The following is a 22,432-nucleotide window of genomic DNA, read 5'->3' on the forward strand; positions in this document are numbered from 1 at the left end:
CACCCAGAATCAAACCCAGAGAGACATCAGAGCATGTGGACTAAGAGGTGCACAGACTTGGGTGTATGTCCCCGTGCATTACTTGGCATCTCTGAGCCTCAGTTTCTTCATCTGCAAAACGAGGACAAAAAAAGGAGCCCCCAGCCTGACCACTCCATTATTATGACAAAGAGCTGAGGACACAAAGCAAGCACAGCATACGTGGGGGTGAGCAGAGAGGCCACCCGCCCTCCATGCCACATCCACTGACCACCGTGGAGAACACAGTATCTCAGTCCAATTGCTGGCTGAGCTCAGCTCAGGGGCTCACAAAGCCCAGGCCCCACCCCCCACTTCCCTCTGCCCAGGCAGGCCTGTCGCTGTCACACACTGTGTGAGACCCCTCCTGAGGGCTCCACCGCAATGAAAGGGAAGATTATCAGCCACAATGAAAGGGAAGATTATCAGCCACAATGGAAGGGAAGATTAGGGATGACAATGAAGTGAAGATTATCAGCAGAAACACCTGGCACTTCAGCAGTTCTGCTTAGCAGTTCCTGAGAAACCATTCAAGGGAAGAAATTGGACTTGGCTGGGTTGACAGACAAGCCAGACACAGGGCTTGGATGCTAAGTGACTTGCATGAGGTCATGAATAATGGGCAGCACCTTGCCAATGGACCCCAGTCTGATAGCAGAGCCACAGCTTTGACTGGAGGACATTCTCTGGGTCTCTTAGGGGAACCAGCTGTGAGGAAGCAGCAGGGCGAAGGGCAGATTTCTGGGAGTGAAGAGCGACTAAAGGCGACAGGGTTCTGGCTGAAAAACCAGGGAGACAATTGGGAGGGTAGGCTGGGGCGAGTTTTACAGTGTGAGAGGATATAAGTGCATGCATTTGGGTGAGATAAAGGGAAAATTGCTAGTCCTAACTATACACACTTCACTGAGGAGGGCAGGCTGCCAAGTGGAGGGTGGGTCTGAGAGAGCCTTGTGGGAGCTGAGAACAGAGGCAGGCAGGTGAGATGTGGGCGTGGGTGGGGCAGGGCGACTGGGAGCTAGCTGGTGGTGGTACTGAAGACCCATGTGGCTCTGTGGGTGATGCCATGGTGGCCCCAATACAGGCATAGAGGAAGGAAGAAGGTGCTTCTCTATGTCCCTGTGTCATGCATGACTAGGCTGGGACAGGGACATATGCCTGTTAGGCCCTCAGATATCACTAACCATAGCCCACTTTCTGAGAATTTCTTCTGCTTTGCTAGGTGGTGCTGTTGGACAGAAGTATTTCCCAGATATAAGTGTTTTAAAAACCTGAATTGGGAGTTGGGAATTTCAGTAAAGAAAACAGTGTTTGGGGGGACTTAGAGGGACCTGAGCAGCTGTGTCGGGGGTGATGGTGGAGACCACCTAGGGGACAGAAAGGTGTGCTGGCAGAAAAGCAGGGTGGGGACTGTAGGCTGATCCCTGACGACTAGGACCAGGAGGTGCTGGCTAGCTCCCGGAGCCTCCCTGCCCTCGACTGCCCCCTTCCTTCAGTGCCTTACCTGGCTGTCCAGGCCCAGGAAGATGAGCATCATGAAAAACAAGGTGGCCCACAGTGGGGAGAGAGGCATCATGGTGACAGCCTTGGGGTAAGCGATGAAGGCCAGGCCGGGGCCTGCAGAGGGAGGAGAGAGAGAAAGGTGGTGGGTCGAGTTCAGGTCCTCATTCAATTGTTAATTTAACCCTTCTCGTTGTATTGAGTGCTTCCTTTGTGCCAGGTGTTGTGCCTAATTCTCACTCAAATATCTTATATCTCCCAGCCATCCTATGTGGTCGGTGCTACTATGATGCTCATTTTGCAGGTGAACTAGCAGAGGTGTAGAGAAGCCAGCCAGGTCTGGAAGGGTCGGGATTCAAACCCAGGTTGGTCTGACACACACACCTTCCTCTGCACAGCCTGTCTCTACTATTATCACCTGGGTAAGAGGGGTTCTTATTAAAATGCAGGTTCTCAGGCTCAACGCAGAGATAGTGATTTGGTCAGTTTATGGTGAGGCAGGGATTGGATAGAGGATGATTCCTCTGCAGGAAGTTAGGAGTCCAGGCGTGGACAAATGTTCTTCCCTTCATTTCCTAGGTCCACAGTCACTTCTTTTGGCTATTTCAAACAGAAGGCTTGGCTTGCATGTCCTCAGGTAAGCTTCATTAATCTTGGAATTTTCCATTTGGCTAATTGTGTTTATGAGTAGAGATAGTTTTTATTCTTCCTTTCTAATTTTAATGTATTTATTTTTCAATTTTTATTGTACTCTCTGGGGTCTCCAGTACTATATAGAATAGAAAAGGAAATAGCATACATGCTTGTTTTGTATTTGATTTTAGGGGAAAGCATTCAATATTTAATAGCCAGGAAATTAACAATGGCACAATACCATGAATTAAGCTATAGATCTTATTCGTATTTTACCAGTTTTTCTCCTTACATCCTTTTTTCTGTTCCAGAATCCAACTCCGCGCTCCGCGTTGCACTTCGTGGTTAGCTCTCCCCGGTACCCTCCAGGCTGCAACAGGTCCTCAGTCTCTCGTTGTCTTGACATTTTTGATGATTACTGGCCATTATCTTGCAGAATGTTCCTCAGTGTGGGTTTGTCTGATGTCTTCTCATGACTGAACTGAGGTTATGCAATTTTGAAGGACAAGAACACCGTGAAAGTGATGCTGTGTCCTTCTCGATGTGCATCCCATTAGGAGGTTGAGTAAGTCAGTGAACCTTAGTACTGATGATATGTACCACCTGGTTAAGTGGGCGACTGCCAGTTTTCCCCATTGTAAATTTACTGCTTTTTCCTTTGTGATTGATGAATATCTTGAGGAGGATATTTTGAGATTATGAAAATATCCTTTGTCAAGTCAAATTTTTACCCATTGATTTTTAGCACCCACTGGTGGATCTTGCCTGCAACCATTATTCCTGCTGTATTTGCCTAATGGGTTTGTGTTTTCTTCATCCCTTCTATATTTATTAATCAGATTTTTTCTGTAAAGAAGAGCTGTCCTTTCACACCCATTTATTTAGTTATTTAATTTTTATTTATTTGAGTATAAACTCATGGTATTTAGTTTGTTCTGTGTACCTTAATCCAATACTATCATTATTTTGCTTTTCAGATTGTTCTAGGTTTGGCCATTGGGAGCTTCTTAAGATGGACTGCTGTGTCCTTTTGACATGCCTCCATCCTTTTTCTAAACATGTCTTTATGTTCTGGCACCACAAAATATTCTAGCTTCATCTCGTCCTTCCCCAGTGTTCAAATTTAAGTGCCTTTCCAAGGAGTTCTGATCCCTTTTATTGGAGAATGGTGTTTAGAAATCAAACCTGGCCACTAGGTATGCCCATTGCTATGGTGTATCATTGTTCATAGGTCCTCTCAGCACACACACTAGGAGATATATGTATGTATATTCACCTGCACATACATATACAGATATATTTCTATATCTATCTCTCTGTATATTAAAACCATGAGTCTATACTGATACCGCCAGTTCTAATGTAGTTCATTTTAGCTTCTCCACTTTCCTCATATGTAACTTCTTTCTCAAACAGTGACAAATTTGTCTGTATTATCTGTATTGACTGGTTTGTTCAGTCCTAACACATACAAACAATAGTTACAGAATTGCTAACCCATACCAACATACTAATAACAAGAATACAGTACACTTAGTTTTGTTTTTAGCCTTATAATATCCAGCCAAAATACTGTTTCCCTGAACTTTACTTAGGTTAGTTCTTTCCTTCCCCATTCCTTTGGTGTGATTACATTATTCATTTGTAATACAATCAGACTCATCTGTTACTGTCTGTATTCCCTCTAGGTTCTACTACAAAAGGTAACTGTTTTTTGGGGGGGGGGCGGGGGTTGTTATGTGAAACCTTGCTGTGGTTCCAACAGTCAGAGCTAATGGGGAAAAAAGATACACTCAGAACTGCTGCTTCCCTCTCATCCTCACTACTCCATTTCTAATTGCTACTTTCTTTCTACCCCTGTTCCATCCACTCCCCATAGATAATCCTTCTCTTTAGAGTCTAATTTATCTTCTATACTTATTTTGTACATATGAGCAGATGTATTTCTTATATCCCTTTCTTTATTACATGGTAGGCAGGATACTATAGATACTTGCTTTTTAAACTTTTATACATACATACAGTTGTAATTTAAATAAATAATTATCCACAGTAGTTAGTAAAAAGTAAATATTCATAATAGCCAAGACATGGAAACAATGTTGGTGTTCATGAACTGATGAGTGGATAAAGAAGATGCAGTATATATGTGTAATGGAATATTATTCAGCCCTGAGAAAGACAGAAATCCTGCCATTTACAACAAGGATGGGCCTTCAGAGCAATGTGCTAAGTGAGATAAGCCAGACAGAGACATACTTCATAGTACCATCACTTACATGTAGAATCTAAAGAAAAAGCCCACTCATAGAAACACAGAGTAGGAGAGTGGTTGCCAGAGGCTGGAGGGGTGGGGGAAATAGAGAGAGGATGGTAAAAGGGTACACATTCTCACCTGTGAGCAAGGTCTGAGTATTTAATGTGTAGCATGGTAAGTATAGTTGGTAAAACTACATAGTATAATTAAAACTGTTAAGAGAGTAGACTTAAAATGTTCTCACCTTCCCCCAAAGACAAATCTGTGAGGTGATGTCTTACAATGTTATTTGTTAATTATACCTCAAAAAAGCTGAAAAATAAAATCACATCCCTAAATTTGTTTTGTTGATTTAAAAACATTGTGAATGGATGTTAATTTTTTCAAAGGCCTTTTCAGCATCTATGGAATCTTCTGACTTGTTTATAAATCTACTAATGTGGTATATGACATTAAAGGACTTCCTAGCATTGAACCGACCTTGCATTATTATTCCTGGAATAAATTTTACTTGTTCATGGTGTGCTAGTTTCTTAATGTGGTTTTGCATTCTGTTTGCTTTTATTTCCTATTTTTATATCAATATGGATGACTGACACTAGTCAGTAGTTTACTTTCTTTGCATTATATTTAGCTGGTTTAGGTATCAATATTATACATGCTTCAATAAGGAGTTAGGGAGTTTTTCTTCCTTTTCAATGCTCTGGAGTAACTTTTCTAGCCCCGGGAGCATCTGGAGCATCTGGATTGAAGGTTTGGTAGAATTCCTCTGTGAAACCATCTGGGCCTGGTGTTTTCTGTGGGATAGCTCCTCAAATAAACTTTGTCTATTTCTTCTATGGAAATTGGTCTGGTAAAGCTTTCCAAATGAAATGGGGTCAATTTTGGCAATCTGTGTTTCCTGAGGAAAATATTGATTTCATCTAGGTTTTCAAATTTATGTGCACAGAGAATTGCAAAGTAATCTTATGATTTCTAAAAATGTTTTCTGCTTCAACAATTATTTCCTATTTGTCAGTTCTTATTTTGTTATTTGTATGTTTTCTTTTCCTTGATCATTTGGTACTTTTAATTTTTAAAAACTCAGGATTTCATTAATTAGACCTACTGTTTCTCTATTCCCTACTTCATTAATTTCTGCTTTCATCTTTATTATTTCCTTCCTTGTGCTTTCTTTTGAGTCTGTTGTTATTCTTGTGGGTTTTTTGAATGGTGAGTTCAATTTTATCATTCTTTTATTTTAATTGATAAATGTGTTTATTATGGTTTTCTCTTATTGCTATTTCTATCTTTGAGTCTTTGCATCTCCCAGTTTTTGCTTCATAAAGATAATTGCTATGTTACTGGTACATATATTGTTAAATGTGCTCTATTGCCATTGCAAATTGTGGCTCTTAACATTAAAAAGTATTTTGTCATGCTTAATGCTTTTAGGCTTGGATTCTACCTTGTCTGATATCAGCATTGTTGTGTATCCCTTGATTTTTATCCTTTGTGATCACTGTTCTAGGTGTGTCTCTTACATACAGCATGTAGGTTTTATTTAGTGAGCCAAGTTGAACTTTTTTTAATAGATGAGTTAAGCCCATTCACATTTACTAATATGATGGATATGTTTGGTCTTAACTGTGACAAAATATTTCATAATTATGTGTATTTTTTATATTTGTTATACTTTATATATTCTTCTTTTATTTATAAATGATTTTTGGTATTTAGGAAGGTTTATGTTTTTGTTCTAGTGGTTACCTTTACACTTATACCTTTTAAATGTCCTTATGCCCCTGTTTTCTTACTTGAACCTTTACTCTCTGGCTCTCCTGGTCCCCACCTGATGTCCACCCCCATCCTCTAACACAGCCTACTGCCCACCCCCACAACAATGAGATTTTTCTGTTTTCCTCTTGACTTCTCTTTCCACTTTTTAGTTGAATGATTTCTACTTTATAACAGTACACAGCATTTCTACATTAGTCCTCTAGCCTCTTCCCCATCTTGGTCTTGGTCTTAGATATACTTACATAGTTTCAGGTGCTCACTATTGGTCCTTTTTCTGAAGTTTTCCCAGTCATTGTTGGGTTGGATGAAGCTCACCTGCAAGTAGATTCCTCCTAATGAGTGTAGATGTCTCTAAGTTCTTGTACGCTGAACATGTTTTTTTCTATAGCCTCCACATTTGAAGAAATGGCTGGACAGTAAATCCTTGATTCACACTTCTTTTTGTGAATATATATGCTTTTTAAAATGATGCTCCATAGTTGCCTTGCTTTGTATATTGGTCTTGGAAAGTATGATGACAGACTAATTCTCTTGCCTTTATAAGTTATTTAATCTTTTTTGCCTGGAAACCTCGAGGATTTTATCTTTATCTTTGAAAGGGAATATCTTCACAAGGATGTGAATGGAAGGGTTGGCCATTCGGGGTTAATCTTCCATAGTAACCAAAGAGTTCTTTCAATGTACACATTAACTTTTTTTTCTATTTCTGAAAAGTTTTCTTGAATTATAGTTTTAAATATTATCTGTTTATTGTTTTTTCTTCTTTCGCAATTCTGATAATATGAATATTATTTATTTTTTAATTTTATTTTGTACTGGCTTCAGGTGTACAGCTTAGTGGTTAGCCCATCATATCCTTTACATAGTGTTGCCCTTGGTGTCTCCAGTACTCCAACTGATGCCATGCATAATTACAGTGTCATTGGCTGTGTTCCCTAGGCTGTACTTACACCCCATGACTGTTCTGTAACTACTCATCTGTACTCCTCAGTCCCTTCAGCTCTTTCACCTAGTCCTCCAACCCCCGCAACCACAAGTTCGCTCTCTGTGTCTATGAGTCTGTTTCAATTTTGCTCTTTAGATTCCACATATAAGTGAAATTATGTGGTATTTGTCTTCATCTAACTGACTTATTTCACTGAACATAATACTCTTGAGTTCCGTCCATGTTGTCACAAATGGGAAGATTTCATTCATCTTTATGGCTGAGTAATATTCCAGAGTGTGTATGTGTGTGTGTGTGTGTTTCATTCCACAGCCTTTTTATTTTTTATCCATTTATCTATTGATGGGCACTTGGGTTGCTTCATCTTTTTATCTTGGCTATTGCAGGTAATGCTGCAATGAACAAAGGGTGTGTGTGTTCTTTCAAATTAGTATTTTGGGTTTATTCAGATAAATCCTCAGAAGTGGAATTGCTGGGTCATAAAGCATATCCACTTTTAATTTTTTTTAGGAAATTCACACTGCTTTCCACAGTGGCTGTACCAATCTGCATTCCCACCAACAGTGCATCAGGGTTCCCTTTTTTTCACATCCTCACCACTTGTCATTTGTGGATTTATTGATGATAGTCATTCTGACAGGTGTGAGGTGATATCTTATTGTAGATTTCATTTGCATTTCTCTGACAGTTAGTAAATTCCTATGGTCATTCAGGTGAGTGGTGATGGTAGTCTGGGCTGGTGGGGAGACAGTGGAGCTTGAGAAAAGTGGATGAAATGAAGCAGCATTCAGGAGGCAGAATATACACAACTTGGAGATGCTGTGGATTCTGGGGTGAGGAGGTGTCAAGGTTTCCCTCCCAGTTAATTCCCAGCATCCCGGTTTGAGAATCAGTAGTAGGGTCACTGTGGGAGACCTGACCCAGGAGAATGAACTGAAGAGAAAAATTAGTGCTTTCATTGTAACCATCACCCAAAGCCTTCCCCACCTTTGGCACTTACCTGACTCTGCCACTTCGGCAATAGGCACCCCCTGCTCATAAGCCATGAAGCCCAGGACTGAGAAGATAGCAAAGCCGGCCACAAAGCTGGTGCCGCTGTTCAGGCAACAGAGCATGATGCAGTCCCTGAGGGGAAGCAGTTAGAGGGGCTCAGGTCAGGGTGGGCTGCACAGGCTGGAACATTCTGTCTGAGCACCATAGCTGTCTTGTGTGGCAAGCAAGGCAGTGAGGGCACAAACAGTGCCATTTGCCTGGCAAAACCCATGTGCTTCAGAGAGGTTAGGTGGCTGGCCCTCCATCATACAGCTTCTGCTGCACCTCTAGAAGACAGGCAGGTCACAGACCAGAAGTATAGAGAGGGAGTGGGAAGGGAGGAAGGCTGGCAAGTGGGAAAGTGCACAACTAGAAAGAAAACACTTGGAGACAAACCAATGCTCTTCCAAATCCCTGGTAGGAGAGGAGCTTAAAAAAGGTGGGGGGAGAAGGAGGGCAGAAGAAGCCTCTGAGAAATAGCTGCTTCTCTGTCAAGGGAGCACCCATGGGCTTCACAAGGGAAGCTCCCCATAGCCTCGGGAGAAGACGTCCCTGCTGGCCAAGCTTTTTACCAGAGCAGCACCCCACAGACCTCATTGCTCAGTCCCTGCTCTGCTGTGGCTGGAAGGCAGCCCTTCTAGGTCAGGCCCTTCACAGAGAGATTTATCAGAGCGATGATTGTCGCCTGACTTTGGGTAAGGCTCATGAGCAAAGAAGTGCCAGCAAAAAGCCATGACCTAGGAGAAATCATACTACAAATGACTTTACCAAGATGAAGAAGATGGATCCCTCTAGTCCCAGATCCTCCCACCCCAGGTCCCCCCACCTCATGAGGCCAAGACAGAGAATGAGACTCTTAGGAGCTCAGCTGCTGCAGATCATGTACTTGGGAGTTAGTCTCACAACATGTGTGATGCTCCACTTTAAAGGGGGCAGCTCCCAAGTGGCCTGTTCAGCCCCTTGCTGGAGACGTGACTAGCCTGGAGTGTCCCTGTGGGTGGCCAGCTGCCTCTGCTTCCCCCTATCAGGAGCTCATCACCTCCTCAGAGCGCTTTCCCCTTGCTTGAAAGCTCCTGCTGCTTCTAGAGTAACTTTTCACATCACGTTTGACCAAAACCAGCCTTCTTTAATAAGTTTTAGTTCTACCTTCCCAAATAACCTGGAGCTCCTTCAGGCTTGGAAGTTCTAAAGATAGTAGCTCTATATCTCCTTGAATTTTTGTTCTCTCGGTTGAACGTCTCAGTTCCCTTACCAGTCCCACATCCTGCTCATGATCTGTAACACACTGCAGTTTGTTCAGCCCCTCTTCCAATGGTATAGCAGCACTAGACTCAAGAACAGAATGGACTCTCACCTCCTCTTTTCTTGACACCATACTTTTTGTAATACAACCACAGGGAACACTAATGTCAGTGACTGTGACACCCTGTTGTCTTGCAATGACTCTGAGAGTCAAGGGCACAGTGGAGAGGGCATTGGACTGGGGCTCGGGTTCCAATTTTCCCTGCAATATCTTTTCCCTGGTCCTAATCTCCAAGGAGCCCTAAGACAAGGTCCTTGGGTAGACTGAATCTTTTTACTCTTGGCCCTCATGATAGATTAAATCCTTTTCCATCAAGTAGTGGCCCCTCTACTTCTTTCTTGGGGTGGAGCACATCTCTCTGCCCCATGGACTTCGGACTTAGTCACGTGACTTGCTTTGGCTAATGGATGTTAGCAGATGTGACACAAACAGAGGCTTCAGATATGCTCATGTGATTTGATTGGTCCTTGGTCCCTTCTGTGATTTGCCATGAGAAAAAGTTCTGCAGGGGAACTGTTGTCCCTGCAGCCTGAACCCAGAATGTACCAACACAGACCAGACTTGAGCCCAGCCTGCATCCTGGAGCCAACTCCACTCAATCCACGGCCCAAAGGAGAACTTCCCCACCTGACCGGCAGACTTGGAAGCAATAAAAACCAAAGGCTTGTTGGGGTAGGCCACTGAGTTCTGGGGTTGTTGATGATACCGCATTCCTGTGGCAGGGAGTGACTAATACAGGTTCCTTTAAAGGACTCTTCTGGCAGTGTAGATGCAGGATGGGCTGGTAGACCTGAGGACTTTATCTGCAAGCCTGATGTACCTCCTCCCAAAAGGAAATTCATCTCAGGTCAGGGTGAGGGCAGAGTTATTCCTGGGGTTGCTCCTCATGCCTGTTGCCTGACACTGACTCACCCAACAGTGGGAAACAAGGTGGTGCCAGTGAGAAAAGCGTTTTCTTCATGCCCTCTGCATTCAGGAATTCTGTATAATTTGGATCTGCAATGTGTCCAGTCCTGTGCTAGGGTTTTTTGAGCACTGTGTCACAGAATTTAGAGGCTCAGGGAGGAGTGGCACACCCTCAGGTCTCACAGTTGTCTGGTGGTGAAGTTGAGATGTGCATCCATTTATCTTCAACACCAAGCCCACAGTTTTTCTAGCACTTACACACAAAGGATGCTCCCTAAGAATCAAGACTTCCAAATCCTGACTTGTGGACAAGTATCTCTGAGCATCATATGGTTGCTGAAAAACAAATGTCCTTTATCGCAAAGTCTCCATCTTGCCCCAGAGGCCTCCCAAGAGGTGTCCTCACACCACCAGGAAGCCCTGCAAGACCTGAGCTTGCTCCCAGCCCTGTGTCCTGTACCCCCACTCCCAGAGCACCCACACCTTCAGGGGATGGAGCTCAGCTGCCTGTGTTCTGAAGTGAGGATTTTCCCTGCCTGGTTTCCTCTGTCCACATCCCTCTAATTCCTCCTCCACAGACCACCTTCTAGGTGAAAAGCTTATGTAACAAGCACTGTGAAGTTGGCAGCAGCTGAGCCAGTTTTGAAGACCTCCAGAAGCTATTATGCTGTCAGAAGAGAGGGTACTAATTTACTCCCTCTGTGCTGGGAAGAACTGCTTGTGAAACCATTTGGTAAAGGAAATAAAATGAGCCTTTGGATTTGGCAACATCACCTAGGGGACTGAGTTTCTTTTGCTGAGGAGAGGAGGACAGACCTGCTTGTTGGATGGGGAAGCAGAAAGGATCATCAGTGACTAGCATGTTCACCCACGTGCTCAGTGGGGAAGAAAGTTGCCACTGCCATGAGACACAGCCTGATAGCAAGGCAGTCTTGGCTGAATCCACACCAACTGCTGTAGCGAGGAAAGAACTGATTATCCCTGGGAGTGGTGAACAGGGGAGCAAGAACTAGAAAGGCCCAGGTTCCAAGCCACATTCCATCACTGGCAACATGAACATGAGCAAGCGATTTACCCTTGGGACTCAGTTTCCTTATCTATATAATGGTGTGGCCCTTCCACACTTCCTTGCATGTCAGCCAGCACCACACTAGACTCAAGGGATGGTGGCAAACAAGAAGACCCAGCCTGTGTCCTCATGAGCTGACAGCCTAGTTGGAGGTGACTGACGGTGACTGAGTGATTTCTGCAGTGCCCAGCACAGAGGGCCCACACCGCATGCAGGCTGCTGATGCGCTGTAGCTCTATGCAGGCAGCATCCCTCCCCAGTATCCCAAGGTGGGCACTCAACCTGGACTCGAGGTCTGCTGTGCTGGTCTCCCGGTCCCATGGCCTTTTTCTCCCGGTCCACAGTTTCCATTTTGTATTGTGGCTGACTGAGTGCTTCACATCTCATTCTCCGGACCTACCTCCCCATGAAGACCATGAAGGCAGAAAGGATCTTTTGGACAGCCTGGTCTGACATGTGGCCTCTGCAGTACGCCTCTGTGCAGCCGTGCCCAATCACCTCTCTGCCCAAAGGCCCTCAGGAACAACACAACTTGCTGCCTGACTGTGTATTGGATTCCACAACAGCTGTTCTTTTCAGCACGTTGGACCTTTCACTTTCACTTCTGTGGTGCCCCAGTTTCCCCAATTTACAAACTATAGACTTCTGCTGTGCCATTGCTATACCTCCCGAGGTACCAATTCCAGTGTCTCACAGTAAGACACACAGTGCACATGGCTGACTTAACAAATGGGTTAATAAAGTGATCGTGAAGCTAGCTTTCAGAGAGGATGCCTCCCCCTGACCACCAGTGAGGGGAGAAGGGCTAGACATTGAGTTCTATCACCAGTGGCCAGTGATTTAACCAATCATGCCTATGTGATGAAGCCTCACACACACACACACACACCACCCCAAAGGAGGGGATTCAGAGAGCTCCCAGGCTGGTGAAGATGCAGAGATTTGGAGAGAGTGGCACACTCAGAGAGGGCATGGCAGCTCCATCCCCTTCCCCCATACGTTGCCCTATGCATCTCTTCCATCTGGCTGTTTCTGGGTTATATCTTTTCATAAGAAACCAGTAATCTAGTGAATACAATATTTTTCTGAATTCTGTGAGCTCTTCTAGCAATTTAATCGAACCCTGTCAGTCAGATTCACAGATCACAACTTGGACTTGCAATTGGTGTGTGTAGCAGGGAGGGTCAGTCTTGTAGGACTCAGCCCTTAACTTGTGGGGTTTGGTGTTATCTCTTGGGTACACAGTATCAGAATTGAGTTTAATTGAAGGATGCCCAGCCGGTGTCTGAGAATTGCTTGGTGTGGGGGGGAAATCATGCATACTGGAATTTTATTCCTCGTTTTAGAATGGTTTCCTTTTAAAAAAATATTTAATTCTTTAATCAGTCTGATGCTTGGTATGGTGCATATGTGAGGGAAAGTATGATTATCTACCTTGATTATTTCCCTCCAATACTTATCCTATCTCAGAATTATGTGCTGAAACCCTTCCTTTATCAACTAATCTGTGATCAGAGATGGCTTCATTGTCATCATTCCATGAGTTTATACCTGAATAAGGAGCTCTTGGACTCTAAGGAAGGGAGGTGCTGTCCAGTCATCCCTGAATATTCATCTGCTGTGACCAGGCACTAATTCAGGGGTGCAGAGACATCAGTAAACAGACCAGGAGCCTAGACTCAGAGATTAGGATGCAAAATTCTGCTGTACCATGCACTGCTGGGTGACCTTGGGCAAGTCCCTGGACCCCTGTGAGTCTCAGCCTTGTGGCAGAACTCAGACTGCTGGCCTGGAGAGCCAGGCAGCCAAGGTCAAACAGCCTTGGGCTCATCTCCCCATAAGCCCCAACTGGGTGCTGGGTATGGCCAGCTGCAAAAGGCCAGGGAGGGAGGCCTGTCAGGCTGAAGGGCATACAGGGCACTGGCTGTTCCAGGTGGGTCAGGAAAGGACCCTACTGTCAAGTGGGAAGGGGCAGGAAGCAGGTTTAATAACAGAAGGGAGAAAAAACAAGGCCCTTGGTGCCAGAAGACATAGGTTCAAGTCCCAACTTTGCCACTTACTAGCTGCATGACCTTGGGCAAGCCACTCATCTACCCTGGGAAAAAGGGTGAGACGGAAGCCTGGGTAAGATTCCAAAGTGGATTCGCTTGCAGCCTGATCATGTTTGTTTTTTCCCTAGCTCCTCCATGGCCTATCTTTGACACTGGGGCAGGGAGAGGCTGAGAAACAGCCATCTGTCTGGCCTTATAAAGTGTGGAGACAAACACAAGCTGTCTAGGCAGAGTGAAGAGCTCTCAGGGCTTGGTGGAAAGCTGGCAGGGCCCAGGAAAATGCTCACCTGTAGCAGTTGTTGTTATAATTGTTATAACTTCCCAGAGCAGTCAGACAACCCAGGCAGATGGCATAGGAGAAAAAGATCTGTGTTCCAGCATCTACCCAGACCTGCAGAAAGGCACAAAGAAGTTGGCACAGAGAGAAGTCAGATGTGCAGTAGCCTTGTTCCCTGAAATCCCCCATCCATACTCATCCTCCGATAAGACCAGACAAGGGATAACCAGACTTCCTAACCTTCTTAGGAATGTGATTTTTAGGAGTTCTATTCTTGGAAACCATTTGATTAAATATAAATTTCCTTAATTAATCCCAGAATTTTTCAGAGGTTATAGATAGCAGCTCACTTATTAAGAACTAGGATGTTTAGGACCTGCCTCAGCTGTGTAACCATGGAAAAGCTACTTAACCTTTCTGAGGCTTTGTCTCCTCATCTGCAAAGTGGGAATGAACTTCCCTTTCGAGAGTGTTGAGAGGATTTATGTAATATGGAATGTAGGCCCCTGGGATGTGGAGCATGCTCATTGGCACGTTTGAACCAAAGAGTCATTTTCTTCTTTGTGACTAAGACTACCATGAAAAAACTGTCATAGAACTTCTGGCCAAGATGGAGGCATAGGTAGACACACTGTGCCTCCTCACACAACCAAAAGAAGGACAACAGCAATTTAAAAACAAAAAACAACCAGAACTGACAGCAAATTGAACTTTATGGAAGTCTGACAACCAAGGAGTTAAAGAAGACACACTTATCCAGACCAGTAGGAGGGGCAGAGTCAGGCAGCCAGGGTGGAAAGGACTTGTGGCAAGGTGGTGGCTGGTGGACCCAGTGAAGGCAGTCTATTGTGGAATGGGGTATGCAAGGCTGCAGCTGTTGGATGGGGCGTTCCCACATTCGCTTGCAGATAAACCAGGTGAAACAAAGGGGAAGCGGGATGGACCGCACAACCCAGGGTCCCAGCACAGGGAAATAAAGTCTCAAACCACTGATTGAAAACACCTGTGGGGAGACCCACAGGGTCCTAGAACGTACATAAATCTACCTACATGGGAATCAGCACCAGAAAGGCCCAATTTGCCTGTGGGAAGCGAGGGAAGTGACTAAAAGCCAGCAGAGAGCAGAGCAAGTGCCATTGTTCCCTCTCGGACTCCTGCCTCACATACAGCATCACAACCCACCCATGTGGGTTGGTCCACTCGGGTGAACACCTAAGACTGTGCCCCTCACTATGTAACAGGTGCATCAAAACAAAAAAATTGCCCAAACAAAAGAACAGATCAAAGCTCCAGAAAAAATACAACTAAGCAACGAAGAGATAGCCAACCTATCAGAGACAGTTCAGGACACTGGTAATCTGCATGCTCACAGAATTGGTTGAATTTGGTCACAAATTAGATGAAAAGATGAAGGCTATGCTACGTGAAATAAAGGAAAATGTACAGGGAATCAATAGTAATGGGAAGGAAACTGGGACTCAAATCAACAATTTGGAGCAGAAGGAAGAAATAAACATCCAATCAGAAAAGAATGAAAAAACAAGAATTAAAAAAAAAATTAGGAGAGGCTTAGGAACCTCCAGGACATCTTTAAATGTTCCAACATCCGAATTATAGGGGTACCAGAAGGAGAAAAGGAAGAGCAAGAAACTGAAAACTTATTTGAACATAATGAAGGAAAACTTCCCCAATCTGGCAAAGGAAATAGACTTCCAGGAAGTCCAGGAAACTCAGAGAGTCCCAAAGAAGTTGGACCCAAGGAGGAACACACCAAGGCACATCAGAATTACATTAACCACGATTAAAGATAAGGAGAGAATATTAAAAGCAGCAAGAGATAAGGAAACAGTTACCTACAAAGGAGTTCCCATCAGACTGTCAGCTGATTTCTCAAAAGAGACCTTACAGGCAAGAAGGGGCTGGAAAGAAGTATTCCAAGTCATGAAAGCAAGACCTACATCCAAGATTACTCTATCCAGCAAAGTTTCCATTTAGAATGGAAGGGCAGATAAAATGCTTCTCAGATAAGGTCAAGTTAAAGGAGTTCATCATCACTAAGCCCTTATTTTATGAAATGTTAAAGGGATTTATCTAAGAAAAAGATGATTAAAAACATGTATAGTAAAAGGACAGCAAACTCACAATTATTAACAAACACACCTAAAGCAAAACCAAAAGAAACTAAGCAAACAACTAGAACAGGAACAGAACCACAGAAATGGAGATCACATGGAGGATTAGCAACAGGGGAGTGGGAGGGAGAGGGGGCAAAATGTACAGAGAATAAGTAGCATAGATGGTAGGTAGAAGATAGACAGGGGGAGGGTGAGAATAGTATGGGAAATGTAGAAGCCAAATAACTTAGATATATGACACATGGACATGAACTAAAGGGGGGAGAATGCAGGTGGGAGGGGGTGTGCAGGGTAGAGGGGAGTGAAGGGGGGAGAATGGGACAACTATGCTATTTATTGATTAATAGCATAATCAATAAAATATATTTTTTAAAAAACTCATAGGATTCTCTTCAGGGAAGCACTGGCATAGCTGACCTGAGCATAAGAGGTAGCATGGAAAGTCAACCAAATGTTTATCACTCTTCAAAATACATGCATTTTAGGCTTCTCGGGTGGTACATATGGAAACTACTTTCTCATTCCCTATAATCCCCTCTGACAAAAACTGCTGTGGACAGCATGACGTGCACAACAGGAATTACAGTGGTTTCCCTAACACTTTCTCCTGGGCTCTCTTTTTGAGCTAGGAGTTATGAAGGAAAACCCATGAATAAAAGCCAAATGCAACTGATGCTTCTGAATTGAGTGCCATCTAGAGAACAGGGCTTTGCACTAAATACAAACACTAGCAAATATTCATCAAATACAAGTGCCAGGCACAGGTGCTGAGTCCTGTATGCATTACTGCTGAGCCACTTGAAGATTCATAGCAACCCTTCGTGGTGGGTGCTTTTATTAGCTCTTTTACAGCTGAGAAAACTGAAGAACAGAGGTTGAGTGACTTGCTCAAGACCACACAAGCTGGCAGTGACAGATGTGGTTCATGGAAACTCACCTCTAGAGAAGCATGCTTAACCAGTTCTGGAATTTCAGAGGTCTTCAGATGTAACCTCCCACTCAACACAGGACTTTCTTCTGAGTACTTCTGGCAGAACAGTTTCTACCTGATCACTGACAGTGACAGGGAGCTCACTATCTCATGATGCAGCCCCTTTCTTCATTAGAGAATTCTGACCATTACAACATTTCTTAAAATGAGAGGAAATCGCCCTTCCTGTTTTCCTAGCCCTGGGGCCACCTAGACCACATCTATCTCTTCCATGTGGCAGCACTTTAAAGATCTGAAGAAAGCACCAGTGCCTCCTGGACCCTAAAACTCTGTCTTTTCCAGGCAAAATACTTCTATTTCCTCTTTCTTAAGGATTTGATTACATGACAGGCCACTCTTCCAGGGGTTGGCTTGATTTTTTTTAAATAATGCAACAGCTATTAAAATTGAAGGTCATAACGCTGCCTCTCAACTCAAGAAATGAGTACTTTCCCCCCTTTAACATAGGGTCATTGAGTTTAGTGTCTTGGAGCTAAATGAGGAGCTTAGGGAGAGCTCTTTCATAAAGCATGTGTATTGGAGGGATGGGAGGAGTGCCAGCAGATGAGTGAGTTGAAACATGAAGGGAAAATGAAAATGGGAATATAAAAAACTTCAAGAAATTCTGCCTTAAAGAGAATTTAAAAGATAATGTGGTAGTGAAAGGCTTAGGAAAATTTTATTTATTTATTTTTTTAATCTTCACCTGAGGACTTATTTTATTTTTGCTTTACAGAGCTGAAGAAGGAGAAAGGGAGAGAGTTTACAGAGCTAAAGGAGGAGAAAGGGAGAGAGGAGCAGAGTGAGGTTGAGGGGAGAGGGAGAGAGAGAATCATCAGTTGGTTGCTTCCTGATCAAACCCGCAACCTAGGTATGTGCCCTGATTGGGAATCAAACCCTCAATTTTTTTGGCATACAGAATGATGCTCTGATTAACTGAGCCACACTGACCAGGGAAGGAGGATTTATTTAAAATGGTAGAAACTTTCAGATGCTTAAATGTTGATAGGAAGGGTCCAGTGCAGAAAAAGAAATGTGGTGAAGATTTAGGAGAGAAATGGATTCTGTTTTTAAGTTCTCCCATACTGTTTCCCCATTTGGTATCTCAGTGGATTCTCTTTACCCAAATTACCTGAATTGGGTAATAAAATCCCAAAGAGAGAGAAAATACATGTATTTTGCCTGGAAAGGGGAGAGTGCCAAGGTGCAGCAAGCACTGGTACTCTCTTCAAGTCTCAGAGGCCAGTAAAATACACAGAGAAGAAAAACAGCACAGCTGGTGACTCAGGAAACAAAACCAGATCACAGGAGATGCCTGCAGGGATGCTCAGTGCTCCCCTAGTCTCATGCTTGTTTTTAATGCCTCTGAAAAATGAGTGTCCTCTTCCCAGGCCAACAAGAGAACCCCCAGCCGTGTGGGAAACTGGTTTCTCCAGCAGAACTGGGCCCCATGGTGAGTGGTCCCCCACCAACATGGTAAATAAACTCTCTGCCTTTGAAAACAGCAAAGAGAGCTTTCCATCCATATGTCTCAAGGATGAGCCCCCAAACCATGATTTTTAACTTGCAGGAAATTTTTCTTGCAGTTTACTCACTGAGCATGTCAACACTAAAGCAGATGTTTGTTGTTTTTGCCCAGCCATCATCTACCTCCTCTTTTCAGGTAATAGCACCCCAATTTTCCTGTGGGAAACCACCTCTTCCTCACTCAGAGATAGATTGGGGGGGTGGTCACATGACCATGGATGGTCAATCAAAGCATTTCTCTTGGCCACAATGATTGGGTCAGAGATGAGCATGTAACACAAAACAGGACAATGAAACTCAACCCAGGGACTTTTAGTGGAGCCATTGCAAACAGAACACATACTTGACCATGAGGGAAGAGAAGAGCCTACCTGAGAATGAAGCCAACACAGAGTCTAGAAGCAGATTCTAAAGCAAAGAAAGACTGCTAATGGTGATATGACTGGAATCACTGTGTTCAGCCATAACTGAAATAAGACCTACCTTAGAACATCTCAAGTTCAGAGGCCTCTTTTTCTTAAGTCAATTTCAATGGTATTGCTATTACTTCAAATTGAAAGAATTCTGACAAATAGCAACATTACACTCTTAGAAAAGCCTAGAGGCTGTGAGCCTAAAGCCTACAACCAACCCTAAATTACTGATGAACCATTTAGTGAGTGCCTTCTGTGTGCAGAACCCTTTGCCAGACTCTGAAAAAGGCACTGCACCATTATATATGGCACTCTGTCTCTGCCTGCAGCTGAGATAAGATAAAACATTCAGAGAACAAGGTGCCTGGTACCCAGGAGTAGTGGATGAGGGGAAAGATTAGCACGCGTTAGGGCAATCAGAAAAGGCTGTGGGGAGGATGCATACCTTTAAAGACTAGAGAAGCAACGAGAGGAGATGTGTTGGGCCTAAAGTCCATGTGAGAGGGGAATGTGTTCTCAAATGATTTTTTTCCCTCTTGCTCCCCTAGCTCTGTAGGGGAAAGCCTGCTATTTTTATTCTGATGGTTTTCATTAAGTCAACACCTTTATATAATATGCTTAGTCTTCCCCCTTTTTGGCAATGTCTGTTGGTTTCCTACCATGAGGAAAATTGAAATTAGTCAGTAGCCTCTATTTCTCTTCCTTCCCTTTCCTCTGACATCTAATTTGAAAAAAAAAGTCAATTTGTTTCCAGTTAACACTTAAAGGCAATCTGTAAATGTATTCTACTTTTCATATATACACTCCATTCTCTCCTAATTTTTAACACTTGTACTGTATCTGCACCAACAGAACATGCAATCATTAAATATCATCTCCTTCTCTGGTGTGGCTCAGTGGATTGAGTGCCAACCTGTGAACTGAAAGGTAGCTGGTTTGATTCCCAGTCAGGGCACATGCCTTGGTTGCAGGCCAGGTGCCCAGTTAGGGGTATGGGAGAGGCGAATGTTTCTCTCTCTAACACAACAATGTTTCTATCTCCTTCCCTCCACCTCTCTCTAAAAATAAATAAAATCTTTAAAAAATATTATCTCCTTCATAGCCATTAATTCATGTGAGTTCTACAGATGACTACAAATTTAATGCTCACCCCTAGCCTTTATGTTTATACTTGTCTAGTTAATATGGTTGCCTGTAGTTTGCTTCCTGGTAAATTCCTCTGGAAAGGCTCACAGGAAATAACATTTCCATAGTTCTTGCACATTCTTAATAGTTGATCTGTGGCTTTCATACTTAACTGTATATAAAATCCTTGGTTCTCTCTCTTTTTTGAGAATATTGAATATGCTGCTTAGTTGTCTACTGGCACAGAGTGCTGTTGTAGAAAAGTCTGATGCCACTCTAATTTGTTTCCCCTTACAAAGTCCTTACTCTTTGTATGAGTGAGCAGTAGGATTTTTCTTTTTTCTTTAAAGTCCAATAATTTTATTACAGCATGTCTTAATGTTGACTATTCTGGGTTGATTTTCCCAGGCATGTAATATACTTATTCAAGGTGCAAATTCAAATCTGTTCTCATATTTCAAGGGGAAAAATCTGTTTTTAGTATTTGTTTTCTTCTGTTGCTTTGGATTTCTTAATTAGGGACTTGTTTGTAGGTTAGATCTTCTTTGTCTATCTCCTATACCTATCACCTTTTCTTGCATTAAAAATATTTCCTCCTTTCTGCCTTGGCTGGTGTAGGTTAGTGGGTTGAGCACAGGCTGTGAACCAAAAGGTTGCCAATTCAATTCCCAGTCAGCGCACGTGCTTGGGTTACAGGCCAGGTCCCCAGTGGGGGCCACATGAGAGGCAACCACACATTGACGTTTGTCTCCCTCTCTTTCTCCCTCCCTTCTCCTCTCTAAAAATAAAATAAATAAAATCTTTTAAAAAAATTTCCTCCTTTCTGACTTTATTTTTCTCCTTTCCATCATCTATTTACCTTATATTATATTACCCATGATGTCTGTTCACTGCTTTATTCCTTCTATTTATTTCTCCTGAAATATCTTTTCCTTTCATAAGCCACCTTTTCAAAGCTTCTTTTTGTCTAACAATTCCACTTATGCTATTGTTTCAAAGCATCTGTTGGTTTAATTTCTTTTAGCTGTTTTTGAAATAAGTTTCAGTGTTTAGATGTTTTATGGGTCTGTCTTTGTGAAATTCATTTATTATCTGAAGGGACACTATTGTGTTCCTAATTCTTCTTATAGCTTTGCATGAGATTTGAGCACAATCTTTTTCTGTTGCTCAACTGTAAGTGAGATATATTTTTTTGTATTCTTAGAAGAGGGTTTTGTGTAGAGGAATAGGGGTAATCCAGGGTAGATTTTTTTTTTTGCCTCACAGTTTCAGGGTTACCTCTTCTGCTATTAGCAAAAAGTCTTTAAAAATATGACTGTGTAGACAGTACTTCCTGAAATTATTGTTCTCTATTCCCTTCCTCCACTCTTATTCAAAATTTCTTTTTGTTTCCTCAAGCATCTCCTGCTCTTTAATGTGTGAGTGTCTCTGGCCATGGAGCCTCAGGTGGTCAGTCGCTAGAGTCCCAGGGCCCAGACCTCGGCCCAAACTTCCCACAGTTCTCCAACACTCACCTATGATTTGGAGCCTGAATATATCCCTCCTAGTTTTGGCTGGCATCCTCAGATAGCTCCACCAAGCTTCTACTCCCAGAGTCCTCGCCTCCTAGGGGTGAGTACACATTAGAGATTTCGAGGTCTCCTGGATCTCATTCTTCTGAATTCCCTTTGCCTTCATCTTTATCTTCATCTCATCCCACAGAGTTGATTTCATGCAGGTATTATTGGTGTTGGTATTTGGCCCCACCTGTTCATGTTTTGTAGTCCCTGGAGTCACCCACTTATGCTATCCATTGTTTTTGTTTGTTTTACTATCCTACTTTCTTCATTTGGGTGAAGAGATTCTGAGAAATATTTTTAAAAACTTTTTTTCCCTGTTGTTCTCTTGTCCCCATGGTTCTCAATAAATCCTTAGAAGGTAGATTAAATAAGATTGGTCTTGAATGAAGGTGGCAGAATAATCAGAGTTGAGCAATTGGGTAGATGCGGGTACAAACTAGAGGATGAGCCAGTTTTTAAAATGGAGGTATAAAATGGGGAAATGGGTATGTGTAGTTCTGGGCAGGGCAAGTTTGAGGATACAGTAAGATGTGTGGGAGACAGGAGGAAAGTCTAGGGCTAAATGTCTAAGTCTAGGCTAGAGACACAGGTTTGGAAGTCATCAGAACTTTAATTATAACTTAACATCTCCCCGACTCCAGATCCAAAACTTTCTTCACTGGCGATTTTTATTTCTCACGTTTGGAAAACCCATACCAATAGCAACTTTTCTGCTGAGGTGTATACTCACTGGGCATGCAGAGCCCAAAACTTTTCAGGATTAGTTTTCCCTGAAAAAGATTCACAAAGAAGAATGATATGCCCTCACAGGGAGTCTGTGTTATTAGACTCCTTAAAAGACTGATGTGACCAATGTGTGTCTATGTTCTTAAACATATGCCTGTGGTTGAGAAAATGCAACAGGGCCCCCATGTCAGCTCCCCCCCTCAGTCTGG

The 22,432-nt window shown here is 43.1% G+C and overlaps 1 protein-coding gene across 1 annotated transcript in view; it reads right to left on the minus strand.

Moving 5' to 3' along the window:
- The window catches only part of SLC6A11 (solute carrier family 6 member 11), a 133,761-nt gene that overhangs the window by 13,019 nt on the left and 98,310 nt on the right, over positions 1-22,432 (minus strand). Inside the window, exons 7-9 of the mRNA XM_045832397.1 lie at positions 13,779-13,882; positions 8,131-8,255; positions 1,520-1,632 (exon numbers count right to left, since the gene is read on the minus strand). Coding sequence (XP_045688353.1) covers positions 1,520-1,632; positions 8,131-8,255; positions 13,779-13,882 — 342 coding nt within the window. The remainder of the gene's footprint in view (positions 1-1,519; positions 1,633-8,130; positions 8,256-13,778; positions 13,883-22,432) is intronic.

The sequence above is a fragment of the Phyllostomus hastatus genome, unplaced genomic scaffold (assembly GCF_019186645.2).
Source record: "Phyllostomus hastatus isolate PE091 unplaced genomic scaffold, TTU_PhHast_1.1 phas_contig_16, whole genome shotgun sequence".
NCBI classification, from domain to species: Eukaryota; Metazoa; Chordata; class Mammalia; order Chiroptera; family Phyllostomidae; genus Phyllostomus; species Phyllostomus hastatus.